The sequence below is a fragment of the Alligator sinensis genome, unplaced genomic scaffold (genome assembly GCF_000455745.1).
Source record: "Alligator sinensis unplaced genomic scaffold, ASM45574v1 scaffold374_1, whole genome shotgun sequence".
In the NCBI taxonomy this organism is placed as follows: Eukaryota; Metazoa; Chordata; order Crocodylia; family Alligatoridae; genus Alligator; species Alligator sinensis.
Genome location: NW_005842383.1, coordinates 865,690 through 885,199, shown reverse-complemented (window position 1 = coordinate 885,199; position 19,510 = coordinate 865,690). Strand labels below are relative to the sequence as shown.

Below are 19,510 nucleotides of genomic sequence, written 5' to 3'. Positions count from 1 at the left end.
CCTGCTGAAATGGAAGAGCAAAAGCTGTCTACCCTTTGCCTGCTCCTTTCAGGATCTACAGAGGCAGACTGAAAACTTCAGTACAAGCTTTTTATAACCACAAACATGAAGACTTTGTTGAGTTCTTCAGGGATAGCTGCTCTAAATGTGGTTCGCAGTGTCCAGAGCTAGCTGCTTGCATTCAGCTGAGACACAGAAAAAACAAAAAACATCACTTTGCCAAAATTAACCAACTCTGCCCTGCTCTCCCTCCTCTTCCACAAGGGCACCTGGCCTCTAGTTCTCCATATCCCTTTTCCTGCCCTTTGACTCCACACCTCTTTCCTTGCATTTGCAGTTCAAACATGCCTTGATTACCCACAGCTGTTCCTCCACTTAATCCTTCAAACTCTGGAACAGTTTAGAACTAGTCTTATTCCTCTACTTTGGTTCCCATATCCACTGAACTCATTCTCTAAATTCTCAGCTGTTTTTTTGCCAAGTGTTGTAGTCTAGTCAAACCCTTGACTTCCCTACTACTTTCACTATTATCCCAATTTTTTTCTGCAAGTCAAAAAAGAATTGTTAGTTTCCATCTCTGGTTACCCCACTTCTAGCATCTCTTCCATTTTTTAAAGGGTTCTTACTGAGTCAGTCTCCTGTTCTACCAGAAATAGATAGGAACTAAAATAGGTAGGTCACATACTTTCAAGTACCACTTCATAGGGATGACTCAAAAATCTTTTTTTGTACTCTACTAGTTTCCCTCCAACCAATGGAGGGCAGTTTAAAAGATACATGTCTCTGTCCAGGCATCTCAAGTTCATAAAGGATGTTATCCTCTCAACAGGAGGGCAGATAGTTTATGAAAATTCCTCCCAGAGCCTGTGATTTGGAAATATTTAGGAATCCCTGCTTAAAGATAGCTGGAGAGAGTTAATGCGAGTATTAGGTCCCTATCTTTCAAAGCTGATGGCACAAATTCTCAAAGACTAAGCTCAATTAACTTGGTTTAACTATCTTGAGTCCTGACAACCCTTTCCCATGCTTTCTTCTTGCCTTCTGGGAGCTTCACATTTCTCTTCAGAGCCAAGCTCCAGCTGTGGAGAAGCTGCAACAAGAGCTCTCTCTCTAATGCCTGAGGGTTTTGTCATTTAATTTTTTTCCTGCCTGTCTATATGAAAACAACTTTATATCAAAATGTGGGAGGCTTTTCCTAAAGCTGTAGAATTGCTAAAGCTTGATCCTGAAGTGATAAAAAAGTGGTCCAATTAGCAAGTAGCTGTTCTCTTACCTTAGATTTAAGGTTGAATACAACAAAACCACTGACCTTCATCCACTGACACAAGCCTACTACAGATGGTAGAATGTAGGAAAAGACATTGAGGTTGTTGCAGAATAGATACCATTACTTTGTTTTGTATCAAATATTAATCTTGCCTTTGGCATGCTGATGAACCTGAGCACATTTAGGCTAGTTTTGTACCTACTAAATTTTATTTGTCCTGCAAATGAGAAGAGAGGGCATGTCCTTCAGTTTCTTGTATTAGAAATTTGGTTTTACTTGCCTTTTTGGTAGGAAGGTTCCAGCTAGCTAGTCATGCAGCCCAAATTAACTGAGAAAGGAACTGATTTGATTGATACTCTAATAACTCTTTGTTTAAATCCATCTAACCTGTAATCCTTCTATATACCTGGAAGAGCACAGATGATTCACAGCCCTTTCTACTTTACTTGAGAGTTCCCAGATCCTCCTGGTGAAAAATTAAGTCTTCCACCAAAACAGGAAGATAAAAGCAACATTGCCATTTCTATGGGGAAAAAACTCCAAACAGTTCAAGGCTCTTTTACAAAGTCTCAAAAGCCCTGAAAAAAGTGACTGTAAAAGGATTTTTTAAAATGTATCAAGGACCTGATGGTGATAGGAAATACCTCCTCCACCTTCAAGGCAGGTAAACCCACTTTCCAGTTCACTGTTGGATGTACTGGGCAAGACACCGCTTTAACCCACAAATAGGACACAGATTCTATGGTGATATGCCCCTACACTGGCAGGAGATGCTATTTTTCTACATTGTATTACATAAAAGTCCAGATGCTGGAGTAGAAGAAAACAATCAGAAAGTTGCTGTAGCAGTTACTCTTCCTCTTTACTTAACAAGATGGGGAGACCAAGCTTACTTCATTGATTCCAATGGCAGATATATACTGAACTCAATTAGACACTTGCATTAAGCACCTGCTAGCAACTAGAGTCCTATTATTTGAGAATTTGCAGATTAATTAGGTTCAAATATGAAGGCTTAGTAGATATAAAGGGTATAAATAGCTGCTCCCAGACATTTTTGCTCTTGAGAAAAGCAAAGGTTTCTCAGAGAAGGAAAAAAGACTGCTACAAAAAGCTGTACAACTATGCCAAGGAAGGAAAGTAAGGTAAATTCCTCTTCTTGGGCAGGAGTTGCTTTCTACTTTAACTGATTCCAACTCCCTGGGACCTGAACTGGCTGAAGAAATTATTTTTCAAGAGAAAGAAAGTAGTTCTGTGATTTGCTGAATAAATAGGTGTAAACCCTTTAAGTTTGCTTGCCTGTTGCAAGCAGCACAGAGACTGCTCAATAGCTTACAGCAGTGGTTTTCAGCCTTTTTTATCTGCAGACCTCTTTGGAAACTTCAAATGGAGGTGTGGACCTCTTTGAATTTTAAGTGAGTATTCACATACTTTTGATTAATCATAATTATCTTTCACAGACCCCTCAGAAACAATCTGCGGACCCCCAAGGGTCTGTGGACCACAGGTTGAAAGCCACTGGCTTACAGAACCTGGTTATAAAACAAGGTGTGAGCTATTACACAACACAACCACCCAAATCCATTCTTTATACTGCTCTAATCATCCAGGACTACTGTATGGCATGAACTGTCTTAACTTGAACTCTGAATAAACTGTATCCCCAGGTGGGTGTGAACTAGGCAGTAACTACTTTTACACGGTTCAGGTGAGGCTTTATAGCTATTATACAGAACAGTGGTTCTCAACCTTTTTTGTACCAGGACCCAGTCGTAAACATCAATGGCCACTCCCAACCTGCTACCCCTGCCCCCAAGTCCTAACCCGCAGTGTGTGGGACAGCAGGGGTTTGCAGGGGGCCCAGCTTGCAAGGGGAAAAACCATGACTTCCTACCTTTTTCTCCTCTAAAGGAGAATCTGTTTTTAAAGTTTAAAGTCTGTGACCCCTCCATAGTCCTGTGACCCACGGGAAAACAGAACCTTGTGGAAAACCAAACCTTTGGCTGCTGCGAAAATGGAATGTAACAGGGCTGTTGCCTGCCAGGAATCCCTCACAGGGACTGCTCCTTCTAAGAAGCTCTCTTGTTAGCAACCAGCTGTCCCTGCTATCACTACTCAGATCTCCAACACTATGCCAGAACGTTATTGTGCTAAAGGGAAGCTCTGCTGAGTGAAACATTAGCTGTAAACAAAGCTTAAAAAAAAAGCAAGGGAAGGTCTGAGGACCTATCAATCAATCAATATCCAGAATCTTTACTGTGATTCCTAAATTCCCTGAATTAGTATCTTGTGCAATGTAATATACTAGGGCACATTCAACAAAAGACCATTTACGTAAAATGATGGCTACAGGCATTCCTATGCTTTTGCTGCTAACAGTACAGTTAAGTAACATCTGAGGAACATACGCTCTCCTGCTGTGGTTCCATCTACCCAAGACTCAAGTTTTACTTCCACTTTGAAGAGCAGGATTAATTCCACAGATTATTTTTTGGAACATCTTTTGAATAACACCAATATATATTAGAATTAAATCAGATCTATTCTACTCAGAGACCAGAGTGAAGACAATTCAGGGAGAAATGGTTATTTACTGTGAATGAAGGTGCAGATTTTTTACCCCCACAAAGCTTAATTTAATCCGTACAAAAAGAATGTGGCACCAAGATAAACCAATGGTAAAATACAGTCTTCTGGACCAGGCACTCATTTTGCTTTGTCTCCATATTTGCTGTCTAAACCAATTCTAAGACTTTGAAGCATCTGAGTGCTATAGGAATCCAAGGCTAAAGCTATTCCAAAACAAAGATAAAATGCCATAACACCCCAAAACCCAACAGCAATACATGATTCAATACTTGCTCTGACAAAAGTGAGGTAACAGGACACAGCTAACCACTACTACTTTCATTTCACTATTTATTGGACACCATGAGATAATTAGCTCATGGCTTTTCTCTTTTGTGAATTTCTATACCATGTCCCATGACATTGTTCTTTCAAAACAAAACTATTTTATAACCAAAAGAAAGCTACTGAATTCTATTTATTTCCCTTATTGGGGTAAGAAAGATCAAAGACTAGAAAAAGAACTTAATTAGCATCACTCTTCAATAAACTACCTAATATAACTTTTTTACTGCTTAATCTGTGCTGTAAGAGCCTTTTACTGCTTAATCTTTGCTGTAATCTGTAAGAACCTCATCTACAGTCTGCCACTACTGACTAGGGTTCCAATTTGTTCCATCTGAAGTGACATTGGCTACAGTACCATTTTGCTTCTGTTGAAAGGACTGCAGTGTTTTGCTCTAGGTGCACATTTTATTAGCCATGAAGCAGTGCTATCATAGTACACATAACTGAACAAATCTGGTGGCACAGCATTGATAATTACATGACCCATGTTAGGGAAGCAGACCTAGTTCAGGCCCATATGACAAAGATGTGGAGCCAAGTAACCATGTCTTCAGAAGGAGGTTAATGGCCACATTGCTCACTTTGCTGGTCCTCCAGGTACTACTGCTTCCAGCAGTCTGCTGGCTGAAAAAGAAGTGCCAGTCCCAGTAAAAGGTGTCAAACTCTCTCACAGTACAACAGCTGCCATTCAGCTTCACACACATTGTAGATAAAATATGAAGGAACAACAGACTGATTTTTTTGCAATCAATTTGATTGGTGAACTACATAAGCATTTCCTATCTCCAGTCCTCATAATTCTGCTCAGAGGGACTGTCGTGCTACTGAGCCCTTCATGTGCTCCCAGTTGTTATAGAGAGCATAGAGACCAGTAAGCAGCAAGCCTGCAATGCCTCCTCGTGCTATTCCACGCACCCCACCTGAAAGAGAAATAAAAGACGACTGTATTTATTAATCTATATAAACAGAAACATTTAGACAGAGCAATCAGACAGGATCATTTAATCAGAAAGAATCTCAAATACAGCACATTCAGCATAAATAGATTTTATAACATTTGATCTCATTTATAAAACACTCTCCTACACAGAGCCCTTGTGATATAATGCATCATTCCTGAGTCTAATTTTAATAGCAGAACAGGGCATGCAATATTATCAACTTTAGCACTTTTTACATTAAATACTATTGCAGGTTTTAAGCTCTTCATAAATGAACTTTTCCTTATTTACTCTGTCTTCATGACTACAGGTATATATATGCAGACAAGTTCTTTGCTACTTTAAAATTAATTGCATGTTATTCTCCACCCCAGATCCTAATCCTGTTCATCAAATGATATCTAGGTTGGGGGAGAGACAAGCAAACAACAAAAAAGCAACTGAAGCAGATGTGATCTTATGCAAGATAGCTTAATTAAAGTCATGGAGCAGCTCTACAGAAATAATACAACTGAAACAGAGTTGTTTCTAGGGTTTAGGAGTTTCAGCACTTCTTAAAACAAACTGGAAGAACAGATCAGTCATCAAGGATTTCTGAGGATAGTCACTGAATTATTTTCCTTAGTCTCACGTACTCGGGAGATTAAAGAAAAAACAAGGACAGAAACAATTATTCTGTGCCACAAAATACCAAAATACATAATAAAAACTATTATAAATAAACTCCTACTGCCCATGAAGGTAAAATAAAATGAAAGCTTGGTTGCCGTTAAGGGTCATAATGAAAATACGTTTAGGATCCACAGCATAAGTTCTTTCTCCTGGTTAGCATTTTCCTTTATTAGAATACACCTCTCATCCAGCTACCGGGGGGAGTGATTTTAACGGCAACATGCAGACTTTGGCCGCTTCCAATATTTAAAACTGAAAAGCTTCCTGGTACAGTTCCCAGAACATGCTATGCACACAGTGGTACTGGGGACCAGGACCCTAACCAGGCAGAAATATAGGTATTGAATATTTCAGCATTAACCAGAGTCAAATTAACTATTTATATAAAATTGTTCATCAAGAAATTACATCTACAACTTGATATAACCTGCCTGCAAGACTGGCACTTAGCAGAATTATGAAAAACATTTAATCTTAAATTCCTTAGACTAATAGAAAAAGAACATGTCCTAGTACTTTGTATTTTTGACCTATGACTAACTAAATTAGTCTCTCTCTCTAATCCATTCAAGTTTTTAATGGAGCAAAAACTGTTAATGTCAACTAGAGTGAGAGAGCGTTAGTTGACAAGTAAGATTAAGCAAAATCTCACTGGACTGGAGCTAAGTCTTAAACATATTTACAATTGTCTAGGCCTGTAATAAAATTGGGGAAACAGCAGAGGAGATAATTATGTAATATTATTTCTAGCTCTACTTCCTATGTTTTTGCTAGCTGTGGTGATTTAGTTAGGAGACCTCAGTTCTTAGGATGGAGGGCAAAAGTCAGTATCATAAAAAGCAAACACCGAAGATAGACTTCCGAAGAGGTGGCTTGATCCTTAAACCATGTTGAGCACCACGCACATCTTACTACAGGCTGCTGAGGCCAAGTAGTACTGAAAGTCAGTCTTGGGTACCTAAAACAGGATTAGGAGCCCAATTTTGGGGTCTTATTTTTTAAATTTTGCCTTGGGTACCTAACTCAAGAGCAGCTTTTCCACAGGAAGAGCTACCACCTGGTTACATGTAAACAACCACCAGCAACTGCAACTGGTAGGCCACAGGTGAGGAGTTGAAAGGACACTTGTGCAAAAAATATAAATACTTGTGGGAGAAGGCTAATGGTGAAATCCCACCTCTACACTTAACTCTAGCTTGAGCTGATGCTAAAGTTGACCAGAAAGAATATCCAAGGGAAAGCTTTAACCAGACTGTGATAAAGTGGATTACAGGGACTTTTAGGACTTGAAATTCACAGAATGCAAATGGAGACAAGCCAAATCACACCTCTTCCCTATACTATATTCTTCTCCAATTTGTCTAGGCCAATTGCAAATGCAAGGAAGCTCTTCTATTTGTATAACTTCAGAAACTCCCTTTCTTGCACTGAGACTCTTTCCATGTTCAGCAAGTTATGTATAGGTCTAGACACATGACTCGCTGTGTTTGTATTGTTTAGAATACCTATTCGCCATAGTGGGCCACAGTTGCAGCTCTCAATGTGTTGTGGGCCTCACCCATGCAACTTATTTCCTGTGTATCTATTTTAAACAATGTTTTAACAGGATGTCACATGGGCTGCAGCAGTGTGCTGATTAGGCTGCATGTGGCCTGTGGGGCATGGGTTGAGAACCACTAGCTTAGAACCTGAGAGATGGAATTTAAAATTTTTCCTGTGGGTAAAAACTGCCCTCCCCTGCTTTTGGGTAAGCTGCCTAGCACAGCGCTGGAGGTATCTGTCAGTTAACAGTTGGTTTCTGAAACAGCTGAGCTGCTGGGCAGGAAGTGTGAAACATTCTGATGTAAAGACCCTGATTACAAAAAAGCCCCACCCTGACCCCCAGCTGTGTCAACTAAGAGATAGGCTAAATTCCAACTCTGCCCTTGCAGCTGCTTCTGCTAATCCCTGATAGCAAGTCTACCACCACAAAATCTACAAGACATGCAGTGGGGCTGCTATCTCCATTGGACATGTGCTGAGGGGCTAAAAAGAGGAAGAAGAATAATAAAAAATAGGTAGCTCAAGCTGATGGTAGCCAATGTTCTGTAAGGGTCAGCCAAGCTAGCTGAGAGAGAGATGCGCGTTATCCTAAGTTGCCTCAAAGTATTTGTTTAGTTTTAGCTAACATATGGCTTGTCCTGTCTATTAACTACATCAATTAACATGCCTTTCATTTCTACCCCAGGTCTCTTAAAAGTACACAGTACAGTGAAACTCAGCATCCAAACCATGTTGCCAGACCACTTCTATTCACTACCTGCTCTCAAAATTAGAGCTGAACAATATGGCAGGTGGAATTGTGTGCTGCATATACAAATTGGAAGGGCAAAATTTTAGGCCAGGATCCTGCTTGCATCAACAGGAGGTATAGAGATTGATTAATTGATTGATATGTAAGGGAGACTGTGCAGGGAGATTAATCAATCTTTACTCCTTTAAAAAGTTTAAATAAAAAGGAAAAAAAAAACCTGAATCAAAGATGTGAAGACAAAACTGGCATGAACAGCCTATTAATGATCTATTGGTTGTCACTATATACACCAAATGCAACAAGATGGCTAGATTTTATGTAATTAGCTCTTTGTGGCCTCTGCCATCTGCCTTTCAAGTATTTAAAATGAGAAATATTTGCTTTCTTTGCAAGCTGTAGAAGAAACAGTTTGAATGGTTCTATGTCATTTGCCTTGATGCACTGAACCATGTCCTCTGGTTTAAAAAGCCCACTTTTTCAGGCATGGTAAGCTTTTGGTCTGCTCACTGAATTTAAAAATGGAGCTATAGTTAATCAATGCCTCCAAACAACCAGTCCCAAAGGGCTAATTTATTTATCAATTACGTATCTGCAGAGGATAGTGCAAGGGAACTGTTCTGAAAGTTTCCTGCTGCCCTACAGGAGATTTTTTTTTAGAAAGTTTCCCTAGCGTTGATTAGCCTCATGGGTGTGGAAATTATCTGAGGGAAACCAAAACTGTTTCTTTAGAATCTATTTCTCTCTTGTTCAGTTTCATTTTCAAACAGCTGCAAAAGACACTAGAACAGTGACAATATAGAGCTTGATGCCAGGAAACTTCTTCTGGTTAGTGGCTGTGGTGGGGAAGAGACTGAGCCATCAGTTGGAGAGATTCAAGTTCAAGAAATTCAAAAGTTGAGAAGAGACTGTTACTCATGTTCCAAGTATTAACTAGTGCAGTCTATGGTCCTGAGTCTGAAGACCATTCCTTGTGCTCACAGCAGCTAAATTACAGGCAGAACTGTGGTCGCTGTCCCTGCTTATATTTGGGGTAATACAATAGACATCTTGGATTTCACTACAGCTGCTTGAGTGAGCACTGAACCTTCACTGGCTTCTAATAAATTAGGGGTAACTGAGCTGCCCATGAGCAGTACAGAAGCTGCCCCAAAATGAGCCATGCACCATCCCTCCACCTTATGATGGAAAAATCATGTCTTACTGGCAATTGTTTTCCATATCATAACCAGCCTGGATTTGTCCTCAAGACCCAGACCAATGCTTGCGTCGCATACATGGAATAAATCCACAGGATGAGGGATCATTAAGAATAATAGTCTGTCCACTGATTGTACTAAACTGCTCATACAACTGACTATACAAACTTCATGTCTAAGTGACTACTAAGATGCTGATTTTATGAATAAAGTGGATCATAGGAAAGTAGGACTGGAAGGATCATCATGAAGTCATCTAGTTCATCCCTCTGCCCAGGACAGGATCATCTCTGACTAAAACCATCCCAGTCAAGTGTCTGTCTAACCTGCTTTTATGGAATTGCCATCCCTGGAAATGTTCTACTTCTCTAGGTAACCTGTTCCAATGAATGCTTAACCACCCTCGTAGTCAGAAAGTTCCTCTTAATCTGACTTTATACTTTCCCTGCTGCAGTTTGAGGCCATTGCTCTTAGTTCTGTTCCCTATGGCCACACAGAAAAACCCATCCTAATCCACTTTATATTTGCCCTTCAGGTATTTGAAGATGTAGCAAACCCTGCTTCACTCCAGACTAAATAACCATAGCTGTTTCAGCCTTTCCTCCCAAGTCTCATCTCCAAGGCCTCTAATCAGTTTTGGCACTCTGCTGGACTCTTTCCAATCTGTACACATCCTTTCTGAGGTCAGGGGCCCAAAAATGGACACAGTGCTCTAGGTGAGGCATCACTTGTACTGAATAGAGTGGCAGAATCATTTTCCTTGATTTGCAAGTGACATTCCTGTTAATTCTACCCAGTCTGCTGTTGCAATTATTTCCCAGTTTGTGTGTGCAACTCTCCCATCTCAAATACTTGTCCTTCATTGATTTCATCTGGTTGATTTCAGCCATTTCTCCAGTTTATCCAGGTCATCCTGGAATTTAGCCCTACTCTCCAGAGTGCCTAGTATTTAACCCAACTCCGTGTCATCTGCAAATTTGCTAAGTGTGTATTCAATTGCATCATCCAAATCATTAATGGAAACGTTAAACCATACCGGACCCAAGACAGACCCTTGGGAACCCCACTTCATACCTCCTTCAAACTAGACATTACTACTTATTGAGCATAACAATCCAACCACTTATATATCCACTTGACTGTACTTTTATCTATTCTGCATTTCATTGTCTTATTACAGAGAATGGTATGGGAGACGGTGTCAAAAGTCTTGCTAAAATCAAGGTACATACATCCACTGCTGTCCCCTCATCCACAGAACCTGTCACCTTGTCAGAGAAGGAAATCAATTTGGTCAGGTATGACATATTCTTGATGAATCCAGGCTGGTGTTTTCTGATAACCTCTTCTAGCTTCTTTGCTACAGAATCCTTGAGGATACTTAGAAAGCTCATGAAGCAGGTCAAGGTCAAGCTGACTGCTCTGTAATTCCCTATATCTTCCTTTTTCCCTTTCTTAAAAATAGCTCTATATTTGCTCCTTTCCAAACATCTGGGACCTCACCCAGATGATTTCCATGAGTTTGCAAAAAGGGTAGCCCATGGCTCTGAAATTATTTCAATAAACTCCTTTGGTAACCTAGGGTATATCCCATCTAGCTCTGCAGATTTGAAAGTGTCCTCTATATTTAGATCATACTGGCTTACCATGTTTCTAAAGTGGTCTGAAGGGATTCTTATTTACAGGTAGGAAGCAAAATCTTCTGCTTGTCTTCAGATTAAATATAATTTATTGTAAATTGTCCCAGAGGTTATAAAGGACTACAAGGAGAAATACCAAGGAATTTAAAACCTATTTCCTACCATATCTTTATACACACAAACCCCCAACATTTTGATGAACAAAGCAGGAAACCATGAAAAGAAAGAGTCTGGCCTTAGTTCAAAGGGCCTCGTTGGCAAGCAGAGATAGACAAGTGATGACTTCCTTTTTTCCTGAACTTCTACCCATTGTACCTACACCAAATGAGTTTCTAGATCGACCAGGTCAGACTTTATCACTTGCAATAAAGCAATAAGTTCTGTTAATAAACTTAAGATTTGTTGACTTTTAGGGCTGTGCCTAAGAGTCCTAAAGTGATGACCAATCCCTTTTGGCTACTCCTAGCAGATATGCCACTGCTGGCCAGATGCACACTCTCACCATAAGACAGCTTGGTTGAAAAGTTAATGATTTTTCTGAAGGAAAATGATTTTGAAAAGTCCATGTGGCTCTGGACTAAAGCATTAGTTTGACTCTAAAGATACATGTATCATAATATTCATTATGAACCAACAGCAAGTCTGTTGTTTGCTCTGCCCACATGTAACTGGGGAAATACGTAATATATGTCTTATTAAATGGGAGAATTTCACTGTTAAATGTATAGCTATCTCAATTCCTTTTTAGTGATGCCTTTCCCCTTCAACATAAGAGGCTCTAATTTTTCCTTTCAGAAATGTGTATTTAGAGCTGGCTTTATCTTTCAGTTGTGAACAACTCATGACAACCAAAAGTCCCTCTCAGCACTAACACTTGCTAACTTGGAAGGGGCAAAACTGTGAGTGGGGGGTTGCTGCTCGTCTTCTAGGATTATAAAGCAGTTACCAGGACAGCTTCTATCAAGGAAGGAGAGGGGAAATTAAGGACATAAGCACACAAACAAGTTACTCAGAGGGGTTTACAGAATGTCAGAGGCTCTACTGTAACTGCTTATTTGTGCTCCTTTATCCTGTGGTAAATGATACATAATGTGTAGTAGCTTAATCCTCTCCCACTGATGGGCAAGCTACCACAAGTTAGCCAGAGGCTTGTGAGCAGTTAATCCAGAGCGTCTGATATACTGTCAGTGCCTGCCCTCTTTTACTCTGTGGCAACTTGGTGAGGACATGGACAGGCAAACAATTCTGTCATTGAATAGTCCATGCTTCTGGATGGCCCATAGCACTCTCTCAACCTGCTCCTTATACTAGTGGTAAGGAACATGCAGGGATTGTTTCTTTATCACTAGATATCCACTCAGAGAATCTAGGTAAATGGTGACCCCAAACATGTGCTCTATGAAGCTGCAAGGGTAGCACCACAAATTAATAGCAATTAAATAGCTACAGTTTTTTACTGAAGTCAATAAGTAATCACAGCAACTAAACCTCATGTCAAAGAACAAAGAGAAAAGCTTTAAGTCTTTTTGACCGAAGTGAACAAAGTATTTCTGAAGTTTTTTTAAACTCATTTTGCTTATCATAAATGATTCTATATGGCAGTATCTGTTTATCTAGATTTTATGGATTTTTAAATTTTTTTTTTTTTTTTACTTGGTTCATAGATCCATTCTCCTGACATCTATAGAAACACATGGCTTATTTTAAAAATACTACCAGCCATGTGCGAAGGGGAATTATCAATGATTCATCCCATTTCCAATCTTGTGTTGAATTTTCCTATTCCTCTTCCTGTTGACTGTCTTCTATTCTAATCCACCTTCACCACGCAGAAGGTAAGATTTAGTGGTCTCACACAGACCTGCTTAAACCAGTCTTAATGAACGTGTATACTTCAGGAAGCAAAATTATGCTCTCTCTGGTGGTTGAAAACGCTGCTGTAATGATTTAAGACCCTCACAAGGGCAAAATGAGATTTATGGGGAATCAGTCTTCTAAGTAGTGGCACATCTGAGAACTTCCAACAGCAGCCTATCCACAAATTATTTGTGACCAGGTTTACCCTCATAAAAAGTTTAATGAGTGCAATTTGAAAAATTCAGTCAACAGGTAGGCTTTGCAGTGCATACAAATAAATACTTCAGTCCAGAAAGACTATCACTGAGGGTTTTAGCTATAGTAGCAGCAGTTTGCTACTATAGACATGTTGTAGGGGGTTGACATCCTACACAGCCTATGGCTGAATTTGGCCAGGCCAACAGACATGGGGCTTGATGATATTTGGCCCTGGGAGAAGCTTCAATAGTAGCTGCTTTCCCTTGTAGCAGCAGGAAAAAGCTCAGTCTGCAGGTGCTCTCCCCATGCTACTGCACGGAAAACTAGCAAAGGCAACTGGGCCCTAGCCCCTGCCCTCTGACTCCATGTGGGTCAGTCTAGCTTGCAGTCTACTGGAGACATAGTGTAGGTTAGCAAAGGAATTGCTATGTCCACATGGTTGTGATACACCTCAGAAAGGTAACTGCTTTTTTCTGTACTGTGTGCATAATGCTGAAAGCTATGATTTATTTAAATGAATCTGGAATCATTATGGGGAAAATTAAGCAGGTTTGATAAGGAGGCTCTGTAGCATGAAACCTTAAGTGAAAACGGAATTAACTCCTTTCAACAGGTGTGGCTGTCATCTTTGTTCTCACTGGTAGTGTATACACACCCCCCTTTTAAATGGATATAGCCTAAAATCACCACTAAGGCGCATTAAGGGGCTGTGTCCACACATGCATGCCCTAAATGTGCTTTAAAAATGGCAATTTTAGGCTATTCCCACCTACATTTGATACCTGCGTAAAGCAAGTATCAAATTTCGACATGATTAACTAAGTCACATTAATCCACATGTAGATGCTTAATGTGCATTCACATGGTGCGCACATTACCTTGTATATAAAATGGAGTACTGAAAGACTTCTCTACGTACTATACTAACCGTATCTATGTTTTTGTCAGCTCAGCAACTTTGGACATTGGAACTCAGTAATTAAGAAAGAATCTTTTTTTCCCCTGTGTCTGCTCTGCTCGATATACATTAAAAAACAGGTTTAGTAACTCAAAATGTTGTCCACAACTGTGTAATTCAAAGAATGGGTGAATGCAGGCACTCTCCACAAAGTTATCCCTGAAAACCAACAGGGACGTTTCTATTACTGTAAATGAGGGGTGGCTAACCTGCAGCAAGTGGCACAGGCATCCTGTGTGGCATACAGTAGGTTGAAGAGGGGGCAAGCAGCACAGCGGCAGATTGGGCAAAGAGCAGAAAGCACAGCAGCAGATTGGGCAGGGGAAAGAGATCGGAATGGTGCTTGAGGAGGGTGCAGGGCTTAATTTATGGCACTCCTGCCAAAAAGGTTGGCCCCATTGGTATAGACTATGGTAGCTTACTTGCTTAGTGTTTTTTCCTAGAGGAAATATTATGCATTACATTTCCGGCCTGTTATCTTCCCAAGCACAAAGCTCAAATAACTTGGGGGAGTTAATTACACAAAAGCTAAGTTGTTATTATGTAGGTGCATAATGAGACTGCTGAGGCCATCTGGACAGTCTTCTGCTTTAAATGAGTAGTAGTGAATGGGAACATTGATTCGCAGCACCTTTCTTCAGTGTGAAAATCTGACCTTCAGAGCGCACACTATTTTGGCAGGGATAAGGACCACACAGACATGTGAAAGGAAGCTCGTTAAGGCTGAATGTTCCTTAGGTTAAGTTTGTAATGCATTTGTAGGCAAGTGATGCACAAGCAAGCTTTTACAAACGTCAAAACACTTAAGTAAAACTTTTTTTTTTTTTTTTAATTAGTGTCCACTTTCTCTAAGACTATGGTAAAAGTATGCACAGACATTTTAACAGGACTCTTTTAGTGAAGACCCTATCTTTCCTACAAGTGCTAGCACATTTGCGTCTGCAGAAAACTATTCTATTCTCCAGTAAACTAGCTATGATACATTTTCAGTTCTCCTGAAAGGCTGCTATAGTCATTGTTTTATTGCATAACTATGCTGAGATTACAGTCTGCGCCAACGAGGATTTTGAAGCATAACAGATTTTAACGTACTTAGCTTTGCAAAATTCACCTCATACAGTCTATTCTTTGTGGTTTTATAAACCCTTAAATGTACTAAATTCCTTTACCTTAAGAAAAATAGCTACTTTAAAAATGCTAGGTTTGCATTTTTTGTAGGGTTGCACTTTTCTTTTAAGTGGTTTCTAGTTACTTATAATAAACAATATGTATTTAAAGTTGTACTAGAAAGGTAACCAGTGCAGAGCTTCATGTATGCATGTTGGGACACAACATATGTTTAGAGTTCAGTTAGTCACATTCTGTGATTTGCCAATTTTACTCCAAATATTCCTGGTTACTATTGCTATGTTTCACTTTGGAAAGTGTCAATTTAAACACTTTCAACATGAACATGTCCCCAAGAACTTTTTTAACTGCTTGGAAAAAAGTATTAAACCATCTCATACATAAGAAAAAAAATGGAGCCAAAGGCTTTGTGTTGGTGCTTTTGACATTAATTTTCATATGCCATGTGGCTTCATATTTATTGGAAATTGCAAAATTATCTTCAATTATCTTCAATACCCCCTCGATTTGGGGGTAATGGAAAGCTTCCCTGTCCCTCTTCCGTTTCCATTAATGATGTTCACGAGAACCAAAATACTTCACGCAGATAGGGCTCAGAGCTCTTTCAAAGTGTCTCGCCTCTACAGAATACGGATGGATGCAACCATCAATCACCTTTGCCAAACTCAGTTATGTCTAGGTCTTGCTCAGGTAAGTAGTAGAGTATTAAGACAATAATTCTTTGGGTCTATTAGGGAGCTAACAAAATTGTCCGAATCAGCTGTTCATGAAATAGCTGAACACTAACATACTTCATCATGTTAACAAATAGTTGAACGCTAACATATATCCCAGTTAAATATTTGACAAGGCTACATAGACATCACTTCAAATTATTCATGCTTTGGCATGAAAAGTAGTGGAAGATGCCATCTCTTATAAAAACAGGACTGACAAAAGAAGGTATTTATACTCAACTAATTCTCCCAGGACAAGTACCATTTATGATTTGAAGTCAGAACCTTCATGCTTTGTTGCCTTAATATACTACTTGCATGGCTGAGGGCTCACACAATCCTGGCTTCATTTAATCTTACCAGGCACTGGAGATATTAATTATTGTAGTTATTACTTGTCTGTATCGCCACATTTTTTTATATGTTTTAACAATTATACCGGGTGTTCTCAAGAGGACTCTTATCGCTAGGTACGCTGAAGCACAGAAATAGTTCTAAAACCAGGCAACTCAAAATACCATTCCTATTTTACAAGATCAGTTCATTCATCATGTGTTTTATCAGACTTGAAATTTAGGCCCAGCAATTTAAAAAAAAAAAAAAAAAAATGCAAGTCTGCTCTGAAAAGTGGCATGAAAGCAGTGCTGTGTTTACTTTCTCAGTGATTTCCAAATTAAATTTGCCCAGGAAGGAAACAAAGGTTTCCTAACCCTGCAAATTCAGACTGGCACCTGAGAGTTAATTTAAATTCTTTCATTTTCAGGAATCACAACATAAGATTTTGAAAAATAAACTATGCCTGGAGTGCCACCTATGTAATCCCATTGCCATTAAATCCTTGGCTGGCATAATAAATTGGTATTCCGTACATAATTCTGATGCAGCTGTGGTCTTGCAGAGTCAACAGGATTAAAGAACAATAATCCTGACTCACTGAAGCCCACAGGCATACAGCTCTGATGCACAAGAAAGTTCTGCTGAATATGAAGATACCATTTTTTTATTTTTACACAGTCACTTTCCGGAGCAAAAATGGACTGAGACTATTAACTTCATGCTTATAGATGTGTAAAGGACAACTGCAAACATCTTGCCAGCCTACCTGTGCTTTTGTACAGCATTCCTGTCATGGTCCCAGCAGCTACAGTGTTCAAGTCATCTTCTGCACCTCGTGCTTTCTCTATGATCACTCCAAATGCACTGTACAGCAGAGCTGGGAAAGATATTAAATTAGCAAAGAAGAAAAAAATCAAGGCATCTGCACAAAATTAACACAGGCTCCCCTACCCCATTAGCAATAAGGCTAATATAGTACTTATATAGTATTCTGATTAACACAAGTTAAAAGCATGCCCTTCCTGAGTGCACCAGTCACCAGTCCAGTGCAGGCTTTACAGCTCCCCCTTTTCCTACTTAAGGGTTCATCTTTAGACTTTTCCAGTCTACAACATTATCTCATTTCTATTCTATAGGGAGGACATTTATCTCTGCATCTGTCCTGTAAGTTATTAGGTTGCTCAGACTTGTGAACTGCATTCATTATAAGCGCTTTATTTCTGCCTGCGTATGAATCAGCTGCACAATATCTCATACTCCGTGGACAAGAGAACACTGGTCTGAAGTGAACTTTTTACCCTGGATACAAGATCAATTGCTTTGAAGAAAAATAACCTTTAACAGAATTTATAATGTTTCACTAGGACAAGGAGTAGAAAAGTATTTCATGCTACTCGGGAATTAAAGCAGTTATTGTAGCAGAAGTTATCTTTGCTGCTCGAAAAGCCAGACTGCAAGACCCTTATTTGCACTAAGCAGCGTTTACTCATTAGTTAATGAGACCAATGGTGAAGTAAGGTACTGCTCAACACTAGCAAGGAAACTAAGCCAGCCCTAAGTGTGCAGTACTAGACAGAAAAAAAAAACTTGCTCAACAGATTCCTGCAAACTGGACAGTTACAGTGTTACAAAACCAGGGAGTTGCTCCTGACTTGAAGAAACCCAAAGTCCACTGAGGGCTACCATGGTACTTCCATATCGGCTAGCACCAAGTTGCATCATATCAGTAATACTAAGAACTGTAAGAACTATAATATGCTGACTGGAAAGACCTTATATGAAATATACTAATTTACCACTGGAATACATGCCAGTGTAACCAAACTGGGGCAAATATTTTCTTCAGTAATCTTCCTTCTTCAAACACAGCTGTGAAGATTTGTTAATGTGTCACTCATAGTGGAACCCTGACCTGGAACTTGCAGTTCTATCTTTTTTCAGACACGATTTGAGTGGTATTTTTCCATTCTGAAAGCAAAGAATTCAGGCAATAGGCCAGCCTAATAAAAATGTCCATAATGAATTGGACCCGTAGCCCATGTAGGTGAGCATCTTGCGTTTGATAGCACCAGCATCAGATATGACTAGTTTAGACACAGACAATGCTTTTCCCCTCCGAAATATTTCTTGGCATTTATCAACACAATTTCATTGGCCATCTTCACCACTGATAACATTGATTAAACAGATAATTAATAAATGACTATTTTCCTCAATTGCTATCAACTGCCCTGGTTCGTCTAGCAGATTTCTTGCTCCCTACACATTTTTAAACATAATTTGGCTATTTGCCTTCAAAATCTGTTTTTGGCTATTGTCCTCTTAACACAAGCCATATATTCCAGATATGGAAGAACATGACAAAAAAGTAATGGAGAAGCTGGCAGAAACAATAATTCTAAAAAACACTATTTGCATCAGTTGCCTACACTTTCAATAGTTAAAGATTTTAAGATACTTGAAAGGGCTTTAATTTAGATGGAAGCACCCACAATCCATAGCAGGTGAAACAGGTACTAGTTATTATCACTAGTTATTAGAAATATAGGTCATAAGTTAATGTACTTGAAACCACTTAATGTGCAAAAGAACCAATTTTTTTCCCCAAGAACACCTGAAGTTAACGAAAACACCTTTAGCATGTTCATGAGCACAATGCTACTCACCCAAAGATCCCAGAGTATTGGCCCAAAGTGCCCCTTGCCTTGTCACCATATTTAAAATTCTGTAAGAGAATTAAAAAAAAAAAAGAAGCAAAAAACCGCATTATTTAATTAATCTTATGATTATGATTGTCTGCTTCATACTTGTATTCTGGTAGTGCCCTAAGGCACCAATTAAGAGGAAGATTCTGTGATACTGAAAACAACATTTACTTACATCTTGTTTGAATTCATAAAACATGAGACTACAAGTGACTTGCTAGTTCTATACTAGCAACACTAACTGCATTGGATAATTTGTTTTTTCCTTAATGACTGTTACGTAGCTATCAGGAATCTAGAAATTACAGGCAGCAAAAATTGAAAAATCCCTCTTCACAAGTCTAGCAAATAGAGGTGCACCAATACAATGGATCATATTGTATCGGCACCAATAAAAGGAAAATTGACACCATCAGCAATCGGCTTTTTTTGGATGATTGTGGCTGATAATGTCGCTAATAAATGTCACATGCATGTGCACAGCTGCTGCATTCATGTGGCCAGGAATGCAGCCCGGCAGCTTGGAGAGCAGCATCCAGATGGTAAGTCTATGGGGACAAAGAGGCAGGGGAAGGGGGGACGACAGATCGAGGCCCCTACGGTGACGGAGGGAGTGGGGCAGGGGCAGGCACTGCCCAGCCAGAGCAGAGTACAGGATGGAGCCATCAGCAGCTCATCCCAGGGGGC

General features: G+C 39.6%; 1 protein-coding gene across 1 annotated transcript in view; it reads right to left on the bottom strand.

Annotated features, from left to right (window-relative positions):
- Positions 1 to 4,568: 4,568 nt before the first annotated feature.
- LOC102377904 (mitochondrial import inner membrane translocase subunit Tim23) overlaps positions 4,569 to 19,510 on the bottom strand; it is a 36,856-nt gene continuing 21,914 nt past the window's right edge. Inside the window, exons 6-8 of the mRNA XM_014522647.2 lie at positions 18,785 to 18,843; positions 16,885 to 16,995; positions 4,569 to 5,103 (exon numbers count right to left, since the gene is read on the bottom strand). Coding sequence (XP_014378133.1) covers positions 4,988 to 5,103; positions 16,885 to 16,995; positions 18,785 to 18,843 — 286 coding nt within the window. The 3' untranslated portion in view covers positions 4,569 to 4,987. The remainder of the gene's footprint in view (positions 5,104 to 16,884; positions 16,996 to 18,784; positions 18,844 to 19,510) is intronic.